Raw genomic sequence first — 20,142 nt, 5'->3', positions numbered from 1 at the left:
TAGCCAACCAGAAAAGGGTTCCAACGAGTTTATTTATAGCACTGTGTATTTAAACGCTTACTGAATTTTTACTGGAGGAAACGGGTAATCCTGAAGCAAAAAAAGGGAAGTCTGATGAGGTAACACAACCAGTCCATTTTCTAAATATCGATCATGATGATCATTGTCGATTTGTTTTCTTTGAACATTGGGGCGAGGTGTCATCTAAACAGTTAAATGTAGCGGGAATTTACGTCAAATTCCGCATCGCAAAATAGTTTTGATTTTTACCGTATTTGTGAATTGGCAATCCGTTTGATTTTTGTCGTGTTTACTTTCTACGTGCCGTTGCAGACCCTTTTTCGTCGTGTATTTCTAGGTTTCCATTTTTAAATTGTCGAATCGAAAACAAAAGATGATTTTTAATTAAATAGAGTTTAAATTAAATCTTAGCCAGTTTTTACCTTGACGCAAGTTTTACATTGGAAGAATTGCCGAGGGTTTTCCTTTTGTTTCTTCCATTCTACAGCATTGGACTGAGTAGCAGCAACTTGTACATCTAGCAAGCTTGTAAATTCAGTAAGTTCAGCAAGACATCTTTCTTGAAATTACCTCGAATGTCTTCGACGCTTTTTAACTTCTCCGCAGTCTTTGTATTTCCTTGTTAAGACAACCAATAGTGGCAACGTTATTAAGATTCCTTCTGTACCAATAACAATCAACATCGGCCACAATTTTTGGAACCTTCAAACCTCTCTTTTCCTGATAACCGTTGTCCTAGCAATACGTTAGTACAGAAAACATGTTGAACAATTATGATTAAAATGGAAAGACGGTTCATACTTGCGGCAGATGGAAGTGATGGCAGAGTAAGGTGGGAGAAAATTCAGCGTCTTCTTGGGTCGATCTTTGTAACGGATTAAACTCCGGTTCAATTTGTTTTGCAAAGTCCTCGTTCTGTGCAGAGGACTGTTTGTCGTACTGTTGATCGCGTACACCGATTAATGTGATTTCCTGGACGTTGTAAGGTTGTCGATCGTAAGAAGTGCCAACCTGCGACTCCGATTGTCTATTACTCATGAATGGATTTACGACATCATGGTGGATGTGATTGTATCCGTGGATTGGGATCAACGGAGGGGGAAATGTCATTCTCCTGTTTCACATGTTAGAAGAGAACTAACGGTAAAAAAAGGATACAAATATAAAGTGTCGTGTTTTTCTTAGAGCCGTTAAAAGAAACACAATTTGACGTATTTATGTGGGAGTCACCAAAAAAAAACGGAGGGTTTCAGCTTTTCTTAGAAGTTGTTGAAGAAAGTTGAACTCTAGTCGAATTTCCTGAACAGCTGCACCGGCTTACGCGTTTCGGCATAAAAATAAAGTGTTCTATGATTTTCTAATTTTCTTATATGCGTATGTATTCACTTTGTTCTTATTCGGCATTTATAACTGTAATGTTTTATAGATATAAGGTAATTTACCCTTGCAAGATATTCGGTTAGTAAACGAATTTTAGTAGCATTACTTACAGAGCAATGACGTTTACGTAAACGAAATTTCACTAATAGTTGCACTTATCAACTCTTTCTTATGCTTGCATGAAAATTGCAAAAGTACTCCCCACAGGTGGCAATTTCCAAAATAAAGTGGATAATTGTTGTGGATAATGTCAGAAGGCGCTAGTTTGTCAGAAAATGGGGTACTCATTATGTCGCCACAGCCCTGCTTCATTGGCCACCAGAATGCGAGTGACCTGACGCCGCACTGACTGGCCCAACGAGGACCAAAGAAAATTTAAACAAAAACAAAACAAAAAATGAATAGAGGGGTTTGGCCTTTTTTCCTCTTGTCTGTGGCTTAACGCGCTATACCCGTTCGCATTGATGTTTGGAATAGGAGAACAAACAATAAAACAGGTAGTTTCGTATTTCAAAGTTAAACTTGAAATTCTTTACAAGTGCCATGTGATTGCTGTATTTGATTCCATACATTTCTGACAAAGAGTTCCAAGTACAACAATATAACAAAGATAAAATCTTGTTTAACATCTGTTTTCTCGGGCTGGATGACATTCTAAAAGGACTGGGAATTGGACGGGCAGTTGGCCACTTAAGGTTGTATAGTTTCTTCTGCCGACGTTTCCTTCCAGTGGTTTTCTCGTCGTGGTGAACTTTGTTACGTTGGTTAAATTCTGCTTTGAACAAAGCTAATAGGTGAAAATCATTATTGGTTGTGTGTTTACGTAAATTGAAAACAAAACTAAGTTACAGCCAAGTTTTCCTAAAATACTCCATCAGGCGAATCGCCGGATCAGGAACATGACGTGTGTCCATTTTATCTGAAATAAGTGGTGAAAGGCACCCAACTAGTTCCCAGCCACGAACAATCAGGTCGTAGACCAGAATGCAGTACCTCGATCCATGATCGAACGTGAACGGCGAATTAAATACTTCAATCACTACTGGAGGGGCACTTTCCCAATCTTGCAATAATGTTGCATAGGCATCCCTACTCATAAGCGAGAAATCTCTGGTATCATCAAGTGGCACTGCGAAAACCATCGGTCTAATCCTGGTGCTGATCACACGAAGATGAAGTTCTCCAGACCGATACAAGGAGAGTAACCTTTCTATTCTCACTATTTTGTACTGATTTTGGATAACGTTGTTTTGCACAGGTAGATCAAGTGTGTACTTCAAATCAATCGCTTGCCGAAGAGGTTGACATTTTTCTTTGAAGATGAGTTCTTGGATATGTAAAGGGTTTTCAAATAGAAGTTGTAATCGGTCCGAGATGGATGGTATTTTAACAGGGCAACAATTGGTGTCTTGCATCCTCGATGTCTTGATTTGGAATACGAAGACGATTGACGAACTCTGGCGAACGATAAAGAAGAAAGTCCAGACTCGTGGATGAAGTCAAGTTTGCGGAACGGAAACCCTTGGAAGACTGACACAAGACGAGACGGTAAGGAAAAAAAGGCGTATTGACCCTCTCGCGTTTGTTGGCTGCTGCAGCTCGTGTTATTGGTGGGTCCAAAAGTCAACGTACCGTTCGCTTCTAGATTTTGTTGTTCCAAAATTTATGACGACCTCTCTGGTGGCTATTCTTGGAAAGAGATTTTAATCGAGACTGTTTCGACAATAAATTTATGGCACATATGGTGCTTTATAATTTTGAGACAAACCTCTGAAAACTGTGACAAAGTACACCAAGATAGTGTTGTATGGAGGGTAGTCTACGTTTTTATACTTCTATCACGAGCATCTTCGTATAGCATTTACGTCCAACTTACGAATTTTGCATTTAGAATATCAACATCTGCAAAAGAGAAAGAAATGGTTTTATAAAATTCAGTTTATTTGTAATGACCCTAATGAAGATTTCACCCGCCGTCGTTCTGCGAAGTGCAGCTTTACGACATCCTTATCTTTCCAAACAGTAATCAACATGGCCGTGTAACTTACGCCTGATTTACAAGAAGGTTACATTCCTAACAACGAAATAGTTACCATAATTGTTGTCCTAGTTTTCGTCCAGACTAATTTATATTTCTTCAGCATTGTACAAACGAGTCTTCAAATTCATCTGACCGGCACAATTTATCTGGTAACGTGACCTAACACGGTTATTCAGCAGTCGTTTTAGTTCTGGGTAACAAAATCGGAACGACTCCATTTGCCTGCAACAAAATGGCGTCGCAAAGCCCACCACTATTATCACGATCACAAAACATTTTCTCTTTTTCCATTATAAATATGCTAGTTTCATTGTGAACGTTTTACAGTGTTTCTTGATGTTAGCTAGTTTCTAACCATGTGCATATTGAATATCTGAGCTGAGTTATTTAATATGGACAAGGCTGTAATTTAACGCGTTTCATTACCCGAGACAATGTATCAGAGCCCATATCTGAAATGACAAATCTGCTTCTCTTTTTTTTTTTTGTTTTCATTTTCTTTTGCTAACGACTTTTATTTTCTTACAAGGTCATCACAAATGGAAAGAGAACCCCAGGGGTTTCTCAAACGTTGCAGCATTGACGATTGTTAGTGTATATCGTCCAAACGTTTAGTTGGAAGCGATGGCTGAAGGTGATAAGTTGTTGGAAAATTGAGCAGTTACCCTTATCGGTGTATTTCAGCATATGTTGTCGATCGTTTACTTGAATCCATCACACAAGTCGAATTCTTCAGTCCATTAAGGTAATATTCCCAAATGGCATTAATTGTTACTGAATTTGCAAATAATCGTGATTCTGCGAAGCTAGAACATTCTGCCATAGCACGTGTTCGAACTTTTTCATGTCGTGTTCACGATTCAGCCAGTTAAACTTTTACTTATAAGTCTTTTGTTCGTACGTTAACATTAGCTGGAATTTGTAGAAGGGATATTGCTAACAAATTCATGATAAAGACGTACTGTTACAGTTTCATATCTCATAACAGTGTCCTGTCAAATACCCCCTCAATAGATGGCCAACCGGTAAGTAGGCGACGGGTCGTCTGCTCCCAGTCACGGAGGGCAGTCTGGAACCTCGCCGTCTACTGTGTGGTTGAAAGAAGGAGCTTTGCGCTACCGCTGGCTTCCCTTCGCGTACTTGTGTGTGTAATTGTGTTGAACTTGTGAAAGTGTTGCCCTGACAAATATACTTCGTCTTGCCTGAGCTTTGGAATTACCCATCTGTCCTAACGTCTACGCGGCTACCTGTCTCGCTGTCCTGGTTTTTGGGTCCCGCGTCGGCTACATCCGTAACAATTGGTGTCAGAAGTGGGATATTAGTAGGCCATCGAACGACTTTAACGAAGTCGCCCATATCGGACCCGCGTGCCGCCCACGCTTGAAGGAAATTCTCGCAGACGTGGTCGCCGCCATTGTGGATTGTCCTTACCGGCGCCGAAGGGGAGTGGATCCCATCCCGCCGCGACGTCTTTGTTGAAAAGTGGAGGAACGGGACAGGTAAGTATTTCAACCCTTGTTACCTATAGCCACAGGCTATTAAATAAACAATCCCAACGCATGATTTTTGTTGTACGGTGTGTAGTAGAAATTGAATCTTTTTTTTTTGCGGCGTGCTTTTAGCCCGCCCCGCTTTGTGTTGCGCGTTCCGTCTTTTTTTTTTTTTTTTTTCTTTTTGGGACGGCCCACGCGTTTTGGTCGAGAGAGATATTTTTTTTTTCTCTCGCTCTCTTTTTCCTTTTTGAGCGACCATATCAGCGGGATTGCAATACCTTTTGAGTGGTTCTTTTGTTGCTCGTTCTTTTTTTTTAAGGCGAGAAAAGAACCTTGATACAAAGTCGTGCCGTGAAGTTTTTTTTCTGCTTACGGGCTGTTGCTCGTTCTGGACGGTATCGTTTTTGGGTGTGTGTCCCTCTTGTGTACAGAGGGTACTTTTGTTTCGACCTTTTCTTTTTGTTTTTTGGTTCTGCTGAGTTTTGATCGCAATCTTTTGCGCTCAACATCTCTTCTTTTTTTTTTTTTTTGGGACGATCTTTTGGTCTTGAAGTGAGACCCGTTGAATAAGTGCTCTTGGTTGGCACTTGTTTTGTTTTTGTTTTTCTTTCTCTTGGAGTTTAGAGTCGTTTTTTTTTTACTTTAATTTTCGTGGCATTTAGACCCTTCCCTTTTTCTTTTTTTTTCTCGCTTTCGGTGGTTCTGCATGTCGGATTCGGATACCGACATTACAGACCCCTTTTACGGTTTCGAACCCGAATACTATCTTCGGACCCCGAGAGAATCTGCTCGTAATTCGTCCGCAAGGGCTCGTATCGTCCGCCCAGTACCGCGTCCACCTACAACGAAAACGAGGTGTCAGAAGTCCGAATTTGTTCTCACGGGAGCAGAGCCAACACCGATAAACATGGCAGACAATAACGAGCTGATCGTGGCATTAAATAGGTTTGCTGAAGTAGCAGCAGCTGACGGCGCGGCGAGGCAAAATCAGGTTGCTCAACTCGTCGAAATTATTAACGTGCAACAACAACAGAACAACGAAGCTCTCCAAGCACTTGCTGCCGCTTTGCCAGCTGCCCAGACAGTCCGTCCGTCGACGATTGCTGTCAGTTCTATACCACGCTTCTCGGGTGCTGTTGGCGAAGATGCGCAAGGGTTTATTGACCATGTGGAACGCGTTGGTGGGTTAGAGGGTTGGACAGAGGAGAATCGACTTTTGGTTGCTGTGACACGTCTCGAGGGCACTGCCTCCCAATGGCACGCGCAAACGGGACACCATCACGCTACCTGGGCTATTTGGTCAGCCGCACTAGTGACCAACTTTGCTCGAGCGCTTTCGTTTTTGGAGTGGAGTTCGCTCGTAGAGTCTAGGGTACAAAAACTAGGGGAATCTTGCCTTGAATATGCGTTGGACAAGCGACGATTGTGCCTTCGTTGTCCCGTCCCGTTACCGGAGGCTGACGTTATCAAGATGTTGCTGAGAGGTCTCGCGAACCCTATTCACGTCGCAGCCTTAACTTCTCCTTTACCGGTAGACTTTATGGCCTTTTTGACGCGACTCAGAGACTTAGAGCAACTTGGGTTAACGCCTCCAGTCCCCAGTGTGCCAACCACCACAAATGCGCCGCTATTACAACCAACGCCCCCTGTTTTAACAGCTCCGCAGTCAACTGTCCCTGGGCCAACAACACCTGATTTGAACACACTCTTTCAAAGTCTGGGAGACCGCTTGGTCAACCAAATTTCATCGTCGCTGTCACGACTCAACGTTAGTCCCGGACCTAGTGCTCCGCGGATGGGTGGTGGAAGGTTTACCCCAAGGGGACCAGCGCAAAGATTGTGTTATTCGTGCAATCGGCATGGCCATATTGCTAGAGATTGTCCGGCAAAAAACGACGGCGTAGTGCGTCGAGGGCAATGGCACCCTTGAAGGGATTTTTTGTCACTGAAAGTCGCCCAGCCTTGCCTCTTATCAAGGTCTGGGTAGAAAAAGTTGGGGAAGTTACGGCACTCGTCGACTCGGGGGCTAGCGTTAGTGCGGTACGGCTAAGCGTCGTACGGAAATTTATGGACCTTCATCGGAATTCCACGAAAACTAAATTGAGAGGCGTCGACAATAAGCTTGTGCGTGTTGAGGGAGCCCTACCGTTGAACGTTAAGTGGAAGCACAATTTTGTCAAACTCAAGTCCGTCACCGTACTAAGGACCGCTCCATTTGCGTTAATCTTGGGTGTTGACTGGATTGTAAATAGTAAAACTAACATTGTAGTAAGGGGAGGGAGAATTGAATTAGTCGGGGAAGGGTTAGTCGAGGAGAAAAATAAGGGTGTAGTGGCGCAGGAAAGTAGGGAGTTAGATCTAGTAAGGGGGGAGAGTAACGTAACGGGGAAAGGTGTAAGGGGGGAGGAAATAGGGTTAATTGAGGGAAATTTAAAGAAGGGAAACAAGGAAATCGAAGACGGCGAAGGAAAGGGGGTAGAGGAAGTTTTGACGAAGGAGAAAAAGAGAGTGCGATGGGCGGAAGAGGTGCATATAATTAACGAGGAAAGCAGCAGGGAGGGAATATTTTTGGAAGAAGAAGGGAGTAATGAAGAAGATTTTGACGTAAGCGACGGTCTGATCGAGTCTTTTGCGGAGGAATCGCCTTCGAAACGACGTGGATGGATGCCAGTTAAGGCAGATGGACACCAGGTGGTTCCCCCAAACTCGCTGGTCTTTGTGAAGGGAAGATTGTCGTCAGATGTATCTGGTACGGCTTTCGTCAAGTTTAATTGTTGTTCGAAGCCGGGAAAGGAGTGGGTGATACCAGCCAGTGTCGTGACGGTAAATGGAGGACTAACGGAGATACCCCTTGTGAATTATTCCCCTGCGGAGTTGAAACTAAGGCGACGGCATTTCTTTTGTACTGTTGAACTGAACGATGACGCCGTGTTGTCTACTTTGACAGACGGGGATTCTGAAATTTGTACCACCGTTCTTCCAATAGGTGATGAAGCCAAATTCATCACTCAGGTTAATATTGGGGAGGGACTAGACTCTGGTCAACGTGGAAAACTTATGGGTATGCTTGAACGTCGACGAAAATGCTTTCCGAAGTCAAAAAGGGAAATTGGGCAAACCACTGAAGTTGAACATCATATTGACACGGGGAATGCTTGTCCGGTGAAATCTGCACCATATAGGGTATCAGCGTTCGAGCGTCAGATTATTGCGGAAAAGGTTGAAGAGATGTTAGAGGACGGTGTTGTCGAAGAATCTTTTAGCCCGTGGAGTTCACCCGTCGTTTTAGTTCGTAAAGCAAAATCTGGTGACTATCGTTTTTGTATTGATTTTAGACGTCTAAATGCGGTAACGAAACGTGATGTTTATCCGTTACCTCGCATCGACGATGTTTTGGACAGGTTAGCAGGTGCGCAATTTTTTTCTTGCTTGGATTTGGCCAGCGGATATTGGCAGGTGCCTGTGGCGTTGGAAGACCGGGAGAAGACAGCGTTTGTCACTCCAGACGGCCTTTACCAGTTTACACGTCTACCGTTCGGGTTGAGCAATGCTCCGGCGACGTTTCAACGTTTAATGGATAGAGTTTTGGCTGGGTTGAAGTGGCATATGTGCCTAGTTTACTTAGATGATATCTTGGTTTTTGGTCGATCTTTTGACGAGCATTTGACACGCCTGGAGTTGGTGTTAACAGCTCTAGAGCGAGCAAATTTGACACTAAACATTGACAAATGCGTTTTCGGCGCAACCAAGGTATCCCATCTGGGACACGTAATTGATGCGGAAGGCATTCATCCGGAAGGCGAGAAAGTGCGCGCTTTGACTTCCATGCCTGTTACGAATTTAAAATCACTACGAGGTTTTCTTGGACTTGCGTCGTACTATCGGCGTTTTGTCCCTGATTTTGCGTCATTGGCTCACCCTTTGCACGCTCTCCTCAAAAAGAATGCTGTTTGGCGATGGACGGAACGTCACGAAGGCGCAAAGAGCAGTATTGTAGCGCGTCTTACGACTGCTCCTGTTCTGGCTCATTTCGATGACGCTCTAGAAGTTACTATTCAGACTGACGCGAGTCAAACTGGTCTTGGAGCAGTGTTGACGCAAGATACTGGTGAAGGACATCGACCTGTGACTTTCATCAGTAGAAGGCTGTCGGACACCGAAACACGATATCACGCCAATGAGTTGGAATGCTTGGCGGTGGTGTGGGCGCTCAAAAAGTTGCGCACGTATGTTTATGGGAGACATTTTTTTGTTAAGACGGACAGTTCAGCCGTCAAGTGGATGATGGGGAAAAGGGACTTAAAGGGGAAATTCGCTAGATGGGTGCTTGATTTACAAGAGTTTACCTTCACGATTGAGCATGTGAAAGGTACTGATAATGTTGTTGCGGACACACTGTCCAGGAACCCTGCTTACGGCATTGATTCCCGGCCAGATGGTTGTCTAGCAGTCACCGTAAAAGAACCCGAAGTGGGTTATGCCTCAAAAGAGCTCGCCCTCTTGCAACAACAAGACGGCCAGCTACGGAAAATATTTGTAGCGTTAGAAACCCTTACGCCCTGTAAAATGTCCCAAGTTTTTGTCATCCGTAGTAAAATTCTGTATAAAAAAAACAAACACTCTGGTAGAAAGTTGCTACTCGTTATTCCCTCTATCCTTCGTAGAAAAATCTTGGAAGCATGTCATGATTCTCCTTCATCTGGACATCAGGGTGTGGAGAGAACTCTTTTTAAAATTAAAAGTCGATTTTGGTGGCCACGGCTGGGTAGGAGCGTAAAAATTTTTGTACAATCTTGTTCTTTTTGCCAAACACACAAACACGCAATTGGTCAGGTGGTTGGTCGACTACAGCCCATCGAACCACCGTCTTCTCCGTTCCAGCTTATCGGAATCGATCACTTGGGCCCGTTTAAGGTTACTGCTGCTGGTAATCGTCACATAATTGTTTCGATAGACTATTTGTCGAAGTGGGTCGAGGTGGCTGCTGTACCTGACACGTCGACAAAATTTGTTACGTCGTTCCTCGAGACGAACATTATCTTTCGCCACGGTACACCGCAACGTATTGTTAGCGACCAGGGATCAGCCTTCACGTCCCAGATGTTTTCCGAATGGGTGACGCGCTGGCATATTAAACACATTTTGGCCACTGCAGAGCATCCGGAGACTAATGGATTAGTGGAAAGAGTCAATCGTACGCTAACACTTGCATTGTGCGCCTTTGTCAATCCCGAACATACGGATTGGGACTTACATTTAGCAGCCGCAACGTATGCTATCAATACTGCCCGCCAAGCCACAACCGAGGTAACGCCGTTTGAACTAGTGAATGGTCGTCCACCTGTCCTAGCCATAGAAAATCTTTTTCCATGGCCAAAGAACGAAGAAGAACCACATGCCACTTTTTTGTCACGCGTTTCGGAATGGAGGTCGTCAGCTCGTTTGCGCATCGTGGAAAAACAAAGAAAAAGTAAGGAAAGAACGGATCGAGTTCGGAGGCCGGAACCCGAGTTTCTTCAAGGTGACCTTGTCCTAGTTCGACGGAAGCCAAGAAAGAAAAATTCCACCAAGAAATTTCTTCCTAAATTTGTGGGGCCGTTCCAGGTGGTGCGGAAGCTGTCACAAACAACCTACCTAGTCGAAGATCTGCCCGCGCAACGGAAGAAGTCATCGTACAGGCGTTTTAACGTCCACGTCTGCCAGATTCGTCGCTTCCATGGTCGGTCGGATGTGGAGTGGGACGCTTCGGAAGATGTGGCAATCAACGAGTCCTCATCTTCATCTTCATCTTCGCCTTCTTCGAGCGACTCATCTTCGTCCGAGTCGGAAGAGCCTCCACAAGGAAACGTGCCAACAACAACTACAAGAGCTGGGAGACGGACAAAAAGACCTGCATGGATGAACGACTACCAAACATAACACGTACACGCTCTTCCTTCTCTATCTTGTTTTTTGGGAGAGTTATTGGTTTTGTACGGTGTTTTTTTCTTTTTTTTGGGGGGGGGAGGGATGATGTCATTTGATGTTTTGTTTTCTTTTGTTTTGATAAGTCGTCGTTTGTTTTCTCATTTTTCTTCTCATTCTTCTTTTTGATGCGGGTGTTATTTGTTAATTGTTTTTTGCTTTGGTAAATCGCCGTCATTTGGGTGCGTGTGAAGAGCCGTGAGCCTTAGGGAGAATTTATTATTATTTTTTTTTTTTTCATTTTCTCGTACCTTTTTTTTTCTCTTTTCTCTTCTCGAGTAGTCGATAGTGTTTCTTTTTTTTTTGTTCGTCGTTTGTCTTCTTTTCTGTGAGGGACATTTCGAAGTTCCAGAAAACCCTCTGTGTTTTATTTGTATTGTTCGTGTGTAACTTCGAGTCAGGAAGGGCCGAATGTTACAGTTTCATATCTCATAACAGTGTCCTGTCAAATACCCCCTCAATAGATGGCCAACCGGTAAGTAGGCGACGGGTCGTCTGCTCCCAGTCACGGAGGGCAGTCTGGAACCTCGCCGTCTACTGTGTGGTTGAAAGAAGGAGCTTTGCGCTACCGCTGGCTTCCCTTCGCGTACTTGTGTGTGTAATTGTGTTGAACTTGTGAAAGTGTTGCCCTGACAAATATACTTCGTCTTGCCTGAGCTTTGGAATTACCCATCTGTCCTAACGTCTACGCGGCTACCTGTCTCGCTGTCCTGGTTTTTGGGTCCCGCGTCGGCTACATCCGTAACAGTACTTGGCTTTGTTTTGTTCTTCAAACAATTCGTAGTAGAAAAAAGTAAGGTTTCAACGTAAAACCTTTAGGGATAACATGGCGTTGGGGCATCGTCCATCTGTTATTACAGTGTGCAGTTAGATTTCGTCTCTCTCGCGTTTGTTATACGAGTGTGGTTTTTGCAGTCCTTTCTTAACCTTTTCAAGTTACCAGGTAGTGCTCAAGGCTAAGATCGTTTCATGGACGTGTGATTTTTTTTTTATTGTTATAAAAGGTGGCATCGGGTGTCAAACAGTTTCAGGAAGACGCTATCAATTGTAGTTTTTGGTTGTACAGTACCTTACAAAATTTCATTCGGATATTCATCTGCCTCTATGTTCCTGAGGATAATTGATTTGTTCATATTGTTTTGTTGATGAACGTTTACATTTTCATCTTCTACGTGCATCCGAAGGTAAAAGGAGTGCATTGAAGCCTGTCGTTATTGAATGATATCCGTAGGGTTTTCTGAAAATTAACTTTATCAAGTTGTTGTCCGCACATTGTTAAGCAACACTTAGTTCTGCAGAACGTAGTTAAAAGAGAAGGGTCAGTTGTCGGCGGTGATATATTTTGTTAGTATGTACGCCGTTCTTTTATCTTTGTGTATACAAATTTTACACTATTTACCCTACACTAACAGTTCTTGGTATATTTATTGATATGTTAATTTCATTTTCATCCAGGTTAGAAAATGGAAAATCAGTCGAGAGGAGGAGGGCGTGGTGCAATGGCATATCGAGCACCTCGAGGAGAGACTACACTTCGTAAACAAGTGGGCAGTGGCCGCTTATCGCTGGGTGCAATCCCCAAAAATAGCGAATCGCCAATAACTGAATCATGGAGAAGGGCATCTCCTACAGTCTACCAATACCAAAAAGGATATCGAGGGCGAGGATTTCATGTACCAAACTCAATGCCACATCAAAAGCAAGGCAGTCATCGAACTTTGGATTTTGAATACATCATGAAGTTGGCAAGGGACAATGCACAACCATCGGAAGTGATACGTTGTCTCGGCGATCCCGAAAATGATTTAGCTCTCCAACTTCAAGAAAATTTGAGCAATGTCGACTATTTGGAAATTATTATAGTCGCCCTTGGAGGATTCTGCATGAAAAATGGAGATACTTCGCTCGCATTATTTTGCTTAATGTGATTGTTTTACGTAGACGGCATGGAGTCAACACATCCCTGTTGTAGTGAACAAAGACGAACGTCGCACTCGCAGGGAAAAGTATCTGGAAGAATTGATTCTACAGGACCCGCCCAATGATTTCCGGACGCTGAATGTAATGCCCAATTGGGAGGATGTCTGCATGGATTTTGAACCTTTTCTCCGTCCGAATATTGTCAAGGGCAAGTATCCAAACATTGCGACCTATCTGGACATTCAATTCCGCCTATTACGCGAGGATTTCTTTAATCCATTACGCGTTGGATTACTGGCGTACAAAAGCCAGACGGATAAGAAATATTCACGGATACGAAATCCGGACAACATTCGTCTTTACTATGAAGTTCGAATTCTGGAATACCATATGCACGAAGAATGTTATACGATTCAATTCTCTAACGCCGGATTAAGGAGAATCGTCTGGGAGAACAGCAAACGATTTCTTTACGGATCGCTCCTTTGTCTGTCCTCAGATAATTTTAAGTCATTCCACTTGTTCACGGTTTTGGACCGGAACCCGAAACTTTTGGAAGAAGGCAAAATAAAAGTCAAATTTGAAGGCGGTACTTTATCGGCAGCTCTCAAAAAGCAGAAGTTTGTCATGGCGGAATCAACAGTGTTCTTCGAATCATACCGAAGCATCCTAACAGCTTTACAACGGATCAGTCCTACTAATTTTCCGTTGGAAGACTACATACTCGGCCGAAATACTTCACCAGTAGTCCCTGATTACCTCAATGCAAAGAATGTAAGAATAACTTCAAAATAATAAAAAAGATATTTGTCTGTTTAATTTGAATATTGGTGTCGATTAAACTTAATGGTGTCGTTACAGGCTCTCTATGATTTGAGGTGTGTGAGTTCATGCGTACGCCGTGGTGGGTGCGCATGTCGTGTGTGCGTATTTGCGTGGCTACGTGCGTGCTCACGACCGGCAACCTCGTGCGTTATCTGTGATGGTAAAGGAGGCAATTCACAAGTGGCCGAGATTAGTGATGATGATGATGATGGTTCCTCTAGTAAATCGAAAAAATTCATTTCCCTATTTCAAAACAATGCCGTTTACCATTTTATTTATTGTTTTTACGATTTTCAGATGAGCAAGCAGGCAAACTCCGTGCGCAAGAAGTTCCCATTCTCGAACCAAGCTTGCGTCCTAATGCGAATGAGCTGGGACTGGATCCTAGTCAGTGTACTGCATTGTACGCAGCGTTGACGCAAAAAATTTCTGTGATTCAGGGACCACCAGGAACTGGGAAGACGTATTTAGGTCTGAGAATCGTCCAAACTTTACTAAAAAACAAACAGCACTGGAATAACGGACAATGTCCACTATCATCGCCTATTTTGGTTATTTGCTACACCAACCATGCTCTAGACCAGTTTTTAGAGGGCATATCCAAATTTACTCACAAGATAGTGCGCATTGGTAGTCAAAGCAAATCTGCGGCCCTTGAGTCTTTTTCGTTAATGGCCTGGAAGAAACAGCCAGGGCGATATCCACATGGGGATACAAGAAAACGGATTTTCGAAATAAATGACCAACTACGCGAGATTGACAAGTACCTCGTTTGTCTTCAGTTAGAAGAAAGAGATATGTAAGATATATTGATCTAATAATGGTATTGCTTGACAGGGAACGAGATGTCCTCCGCGGTGTTATGATGGTGATGCATTCACGTGGACTGATTCACGAAGATTCACTGCTGTACATGAAAATCATTCCAAAATCTCTGCATAGGGCATTCGAGGCTTTAAAGCATTCAATGGAGAGATCCGGCAACAGAGATTGGACCGCTTTGGGATGTTGGCTCGGAATTTACAGGAACGAAGACCTTCAACAGCTTTTCAACTGTTTTAGTAAAAATAGTTCTGAAAAGCATCATGCTACAAAGAATTTGCCTGTAGTTTCACCAACGGAGGAAAACGAAACAGCAGACGATCAGTGGGATAAGGAACTCATTGAAGAAATCCAAAGTAAACCAATTATAATAATTCGTAAAGTACGAATGCAAAATCTCTAACTTTTCCCGATTGTTCTCCTTCTAGCTAATCGTAAAGTAGAAGACGACGACCACTTGGCGTCTGTAAAAGCGCAGGCAGTCCATAGACATTCTGAGCCAGAAGATGATGCCCTTAAAAAAGTGTTTGTGAAGTTCAGCTACAAGTTCAGTGAAGACGAAACATTGATTAAGGAGTACAGAAAATCTTTGGAAACTGCGGAAGGAGAAGATGTAGCTTGGTATGAATTTCATATTCGAGAATTGCAGAACAGAATTTTACTTCTGCGCCAGGTGCTTCAGACGGTTTCTACGCTAAAAGAGAAGCAACTCGATGAGTGGTACACGAACGATATAATGCGAATCCCGTTGCATATTCGTTGGATGATGTACAGTTCCTGGAAAGTCAAAGCTCTGGACATTCAAGACAAGCGAATTACCAAACTTGAAGACAGCTATGTGAAACATGCAACACGATTAAAAGACGTTCGAACTCTGGAATCGGCTGAGATCTGCCAAAACGCAAATATTGTAGGATTGACTACAACAGGAGCAGCTAAACAGAGGGCTCTCCTAAACCATCTCAAACCAAAAATAGGTTAAACGGCTTATTCGTGTATCAATCCATTCACATCCCCGCATGATCTTATTTTTCTCTCCAGTTGTTGTCGAAGAAGCAGCGGAAGTTTTGGAAGCCCATGTAGTTTGCGCATTGTCATCGTCTTGTCAGCAATTAGTTCTCATTGGTAAAACGCGTATATTGAGTCAGGTTGCATTGTGTATTCATCACGGACTTATTTTTCCACAATTCACAGGAGACCATCAGCAACTGAGACCGCCGGTCACGGTCCATCGTCTAGCCAAAGATTTCTTTCTAGACGTTTCGCTGTTTGAAAGGCTGATCAAGAATGGGATGGAGCCTTGCATTTTGGGCGTTCAACATCGTATGCGTCCCGAAATAGCTCGTTTAATTGTCCCTGCTATTTACCCGACGTTGGAAAATCATTCTTCAGTTTTGAATTATCCCGCTATACGAGGCTTGGCGTCAAATATTTTTTTCCTGACACATTCCGAGCAAGAAATAGGAGATCATGAAGGCAAAAGTCATTTGAATACGTATGAAGCGCAGCTTTCCCTGGCTCTGGCTCGACATCGCATTATGCAGGGATATGCGCCCAAGCAAATTACAATCCTCACTCCGTATTCCGGCCAACTTCTTCATTTTTTCAAGATACGCCGAGAACAACCAGCTGCTCAGTCTGTTCGCATTTCTGTAGTGGATAACTTCCAAGGTGAAGAGAATGACATCATCATCCTTTCTCTTGTGAGGAGCAATGAGGATGAAAACATAGGATTTATTCGCATCGAGAATCGAATTTGTGTGGCACTGTCAAGGGCTAAACAGGGATTCTATATGATTGGCAATATGCAAAATTTGCAAGGGAAGAGCAAATTGTGGAATGGTATTAGCAAAATGCTTGAAACAGATGGGCAACTAGGACCGGACTTCGATATGCAATGCGGCATTCACGACGTTATAACAAAAGTAAGTTACACACTGATTCCGTCTAAATTTGTATTGCTAAATTTTTTTTTTTAGGCGCGTAAAGTGGCAGATTTTCCACCAGCAGGTGGATGCATGGAGAATTGTGCTGTAACTATGGGCTGTGGACATGTTTGTCCCAGGATTTGTCATGTTAATAATCGGGGTCACACCCAGTTCAAGTGCAAAGAAAACTGCACCCGTTTTTGCCCTGTCGGACATCCATGCCCAAAGAAATGTTTCGCAGATTGCAATCCTTGTGTGGTGCGACTGACAAAAAAACTTCCCTGCACACATGAACAAATCGTATTGTGCCATAAAGACCCAGCCAAAGAATTTTGCCAGACACCTGTTTGGAAGGTAAGTTGTATTAATCGATTGTTGATAGATCATCTATTCTGCAATAATGGAAACGTTTGTAGATTCTACCAGCTTGTGGCCATGGAGTTGATTTATTGTGTGGAGCGTCTGTTTCCGAAGCTGTATGTCCCGAACCTTGTGGAATGACTCTCGATTGTGGCCATATATGCCCTCTTTCTTGCCACAAAAGGAGCTCCCATGAAAACGTGAAGTGTCAAGAGCCTTGTCAACGTCAATGTTCTGATCATCACCCATGTACGAAGATGTGCTTCGAAGATTGCGGCAAATGTCACGTCAAAATGACGAAAACTTTTCCATGCGGCCACGAGGTGAAACATCTGTTTATGGTATTGTTTTTTGGTTGTCACATGTGTTCCTTTCGAATTTCAGGGGGAAGTAGAATGTAGCGAGCCTTTAGGAAACGTCAATTGCAACGTAAGAGTCATGAAAACTCTGACAGAGTGTGAACACGCAATTGAAATTGAATGCAGCAAATCGACTGATGGCTATAAATGTAAGAAGCCGTGTGAAAAAACATTGTGTATGGATGGCCACCCATGCAAGAAGCGCTGCTTTGAACCGTGCGGATGCTGTTCGGTCAGAATGGTAATGCAGCTTAAATGCGGTCATTCGGCGGTTGTGGAGTGTTATGTGGATCCTATGATGGTTAGATGTCGTATCCTAAAAGAAGAATGTCCGTTACCTGTGTGTGGGCATCGTGTGGCCCTTCATTGCGGGAAAGACCCGTATCAAGCGGTTTGTCCCCTCCCTTGCAACGTACGGCTCGAATGTGGTCATAGTTGCACCTTGAGATGCCACACTCGTAAGGATCCAGACCACCAGGAATACCAATGTAAGAAACAATGCGGGAAGACGAAACAAGGCTGCAAAATGAATCGTAAGTGCGGCAAGAAGTGCTTTGAGGACTGTGCCCCTTGCAACGAGAAATGGAAACGAACTTTGCCGTGTGGGCATTCAATTTTTACCGAGTGTTATCGCAACGACGAAGATATATTTTGCCCGTAAGTTGAATGTAGCATTAAGGTTTCAAACTCAAGTAATGTTCTTTTGTAAATAAATCGCACAGGAAAATGATGACAAAGGTTATCCCGGAATGCGGACATAAAGCGCAATTAGAATGTTCCACTGTACCAACTCGGCTTCTTTGCAAAGAAATGTGTAATTTGACGTTGCCTTGCGGTCATGCATGCAAGAAAAAATGTTGCGAACCGTGCAATCAAGCCGACTGCAACGAACCGGTAACAACCTCGCGATTGAATATATGCGGTCACTACGTCACTTTGGATTGCAAAAGCTTTCATGCAGGTAAACTCCGTTGTGTTGCTTCTACGTGCTTATTCAGCATTCGATTTGTTGCTTTTAGTTGACGGAATCCCGACCGAAATCCAAATGCAGTCGCATCTGAGAACCTGCTCGAAACCGTGTAATGCCACGCTTGGTTGGATGCATCGCTGTAAGGGCACTTGTGGCGGATGTTTCAATGGAAGAGTTCATCGCGCGTATGATGACAAGTGCGGCCGTTCTCTCGTCTGCGGACACATCTGTGACGTCAACTGCAGTCTTACTTGCCCACCGTGTAGAAAGATATGTGAATATTCATGCTCGCATAGCAGATGTCGACATACGTATAGCGAACCTTGTAGCGCATGTCAGGTATTCATGGTGTTCTTTTTTTCTCGGTTCTATGATGGATGTTTTTGCAACATTACCCTTAATTGTAGGAGCCATGCGAATGGAAGTGTCAGCATCAAACGTGTGGAAAGAAATGTGGGGAGCAGTGTGATCGCACTAGATGTGATGAACCTTGCAATAAGACGTTGCCGTGCGGTCATTCCTGCATAGGATTATGCGGTGAAATTTGTCCTCGGCTGTGCCGCGTTTGCGATAAAGATCAACTGACAGATTTCATTTTACTTGGTAATGAAGAAAACGACGATGCAAGGTAAATTATATCTCAGTACCGATGTGTTCCAAGCCGATTGCATATTGATTGCTTGTATTCCATTTAGATTTATTTTCTTGCCAGACTGCCAACATTGCATCGAAGTAGAAGGAATGGATCATTGGATGGCAACCGACGGTGACGGTCAAATCCAGCCAAAGCGCTGTCCGCGTTGTAAAACGACCATTCGAATCTGCATGCGCTATGGCAATATCATCAAAAGCACCTTCGATGATATATCAAAAGCGAAAAAGAAAATTGTGCTGTTGAAAGGCAACCCCCATTTGTTCTTCGAAAGGGCTGCCGCCCTAATGGAGAATTGCCGAAGTCTTCTCAAAAAGTGCCAGCCGCTTAACAGTCCGATCGTCATGTTTGTTTATGAAAGTTTCTGGGATATTTGGGCACAGTTAAGACCAAAGATGAAAGGCAACGGAAAGAAAGTCAAGCCGTCGATTGGGTCCGACATACGTTTTCGAATCGAAGTCAATCTGAGTGTTATCGAGAGAGTGCTGGAAATGATGGCAAAAATGGTTGTGAAGGTTAATAACCCGCACGACTCCCGTAGACCATTAGTGTCTACTCCTGCGCCAACGACAACCCAGTCGATATACATGGCCCCGGAATTACGTGATGAATTGCACGCTCTCATTCAGAAATTGCTACTTTCTCTGTTTGAGAGATCCCGGATTTCCGTAGAAGAACATCGAACTGTCGAACGTGAATTGGAGCGATTGGAATATGTTCAAGCTTATTTTGTTCTGAAAAGCTCTACACTCTTTCCAACTGTTGGGGTAACATCATCCGAAAACCAAGTCATACAAAAATTTCTAATGAACAACGTTCGAGTGCTGGAAGATGGCGGAAAAATTGAGATAGAGTCTGCTTTGGAAAAATTGGGAGCCAAACTGAAAACTGGTCTTGGAATTAGCGACAAGGAGCGCAGAGAAATTGTTTCGGCGATGGGAATGTCACAAGGACATTGGTTTAAATGTCCCAACGGCCATATTTATGCCATCGGAGAGTGTGGAGGAGCTATGGAGGAAAGCAGATGCAACGAATGTAACGCTGTTATAGGAGGACGGGGTCACCGATTGCGCGACGGTAATAGTTTTGCTGCGGAGATGGATAATGCCACTCGCCCCGCTTATCCATCGTAAGCATGAATTCATTTTCTTATTTGCCTCCCTTTTTTTATCCCTTTTTTCTTTTCGTTTAAACTTCTTAATTTGGAAACAATTGCATGTTCTAAGCATGGGTTTAAATTTAGAACGCAAGTAATGGGGGATAGCAACTGCTTTTTTTTTTTTACAAAACACTTTGGTTGTTGAAACTACCAAATTATTTTTTCTTCGTTATCTTAAAACTAATCGATTTGAACTTCGGCAGTTGCAATAAAAAATGCAACTCCCGTAGTTATTTTTGCACTTCCAT

General features: G+C 43.4%; 2 protein-coding genes and 2 long non-coding RNA genes across 4 annotated transcripts; 2 read left to right on the top strand and 2 right to left on the bottom strand.

The window, feature by feature from the left end:
- Window positions 1-49: 49 nt before the first annotated feature.
- On the bottom strand, window positions 50-1,131 carry LOC130690773 (uncharacterized). Its single transcript, XM_057513667.1, has 6 exons — window positions 823-1,131; window positions 732-756; window positions 592-639; window positions 444-538; window positions 271-354; window positions 50-204 (listed from the first exon to the last, which is right to left on the bottom strand). The coding sequence occupies exons 1-6, from the start codon at window positions 1,129-1,131 to the stop codon at window positions 58-60; spliced, it is 708 nt and encodes a 235-aa protein (XP_057369650.1). The 3' UTR covers window positions 50-57.
- A 1,152-nt stretch (window positions 1,132-2,283) lies between these two features.
- Window positions 2,284-12,766, top strand: LOC130690777 (uncharacterized). Its single transcript, XR_009001090.2, has 3 exons — window positions 2,284-2,949; window positions 3,972-4,187; window positions 12,355-12,766. It is a non-coding gene; the product is annotated as an uncharacterized LOC130690777 (long non-coding RNA).
- LOC130690776 (uncharacterized) lies at window positions 2,832-3,631 on the bottom strand. The gene is made up of 3 exons (XR_009001089.2): window positions 3,495-3,631; window positions 3,170-3,303; window positions 2,832-3,085 (listed from the first exon to the last, which is right to left on the bottom strand). It is a non-coding gene; the product is annotated as an uncharacterized LOC130690776 (long non-coding RNA).
- A 16-nt stretch (window positions 12,767-12,782) lies between the features above and the next one.
- LOC130690772 (NFX1-type zinc finger-containing protein 1-like) lies at window positions 12,783-19,868 on the top strand. The gene is made up of 15 exons (XM_057513666.1): window positions 12,783-12,806; window positions 12,841-13,593; window positions 13,681-13,864; window positions 13,942-14,407; window positions 14,482-14,822; window positions 14,895-15,443; window positions 15,508-15,591; window positions 15,661-16,391; window positions 16,446-16,748; window positions 16,811-17,077; window positions 17,139-17,770; window positions 17,836-18,074; window positions 18,133-18,422; window positions 18,491-18,711; window positions 18,779-19,868. Exons 1-15 carry the CDS (start codon window positions 12,783-12,785, stop codon window positions 19,866-19,868), a joined length of 6,174 nt encoding a protein of 2,057 aa, XP_057369649.1.
- Window positions 19,869-20,142: the final 274 nt, after the last annotated feature.

This window comes from Daphnia carinata, unplaced genomic scaffold (genome assembly GCF_022539665.2).
Source record: "Daphnia carinata strain CSIRO-1 unplaced genomic scaffold, CSIRO_AGI_Dcar_HiC_V3 NW_026452999.1, whole genome shotgun sequence".
NCBI lineage: Eukaryota > Metazoa > Arthropoda > Branchiopoda > Diplostraca > Daphniidae > Daphnia > Daphnia carinata.
The sequence above is the reverse complement of the archived record's forward strand: the minus strand, read 5'-3'. Positions and strand labels throughout refer to the sequence as shown.

Coding starts and splice junctions, on each gene's coding strand:
- LOC130690773 (XM_057513667.1), bottom strand. CDS start 1,131: ATGACATTTCCCCCTCCGTTGATCCCAATCCACGGATACAATCACATC. Junction 640..731: donor CGGTTATCAGGAAAAGAGAG/GTTTGAAGGTTC, acceptor TGTCTTAACAAG/GAAATACAAAGACTGCGGAG. Junction 355..443: donor AATGTAAAACTTGCGTCAAG/GTAAAAACTGGC, acceptor ATGGAAACCTAG/AAATACACGACGAAAAAGGG.
- LOC130690772 (XM_057513666.1), top strand. CDS start 12,783: ATGAAAAATGGAGATACTTCGCTC. Junction 17,078..17,138: donor CTTTTCCATGCGGCCACGAG/GTGAAACATCTG, acceptor TTCGAATTTCAG/GGGGAAGTAGAATGTAGCGA. Junction 18,075..18,132: donor TTGCAAAAGCTTTCATGCAG/GTAAACTCCGTT, acceptor TGTTGCTTTTAG/TTGACGGAATCCCGACCGAA.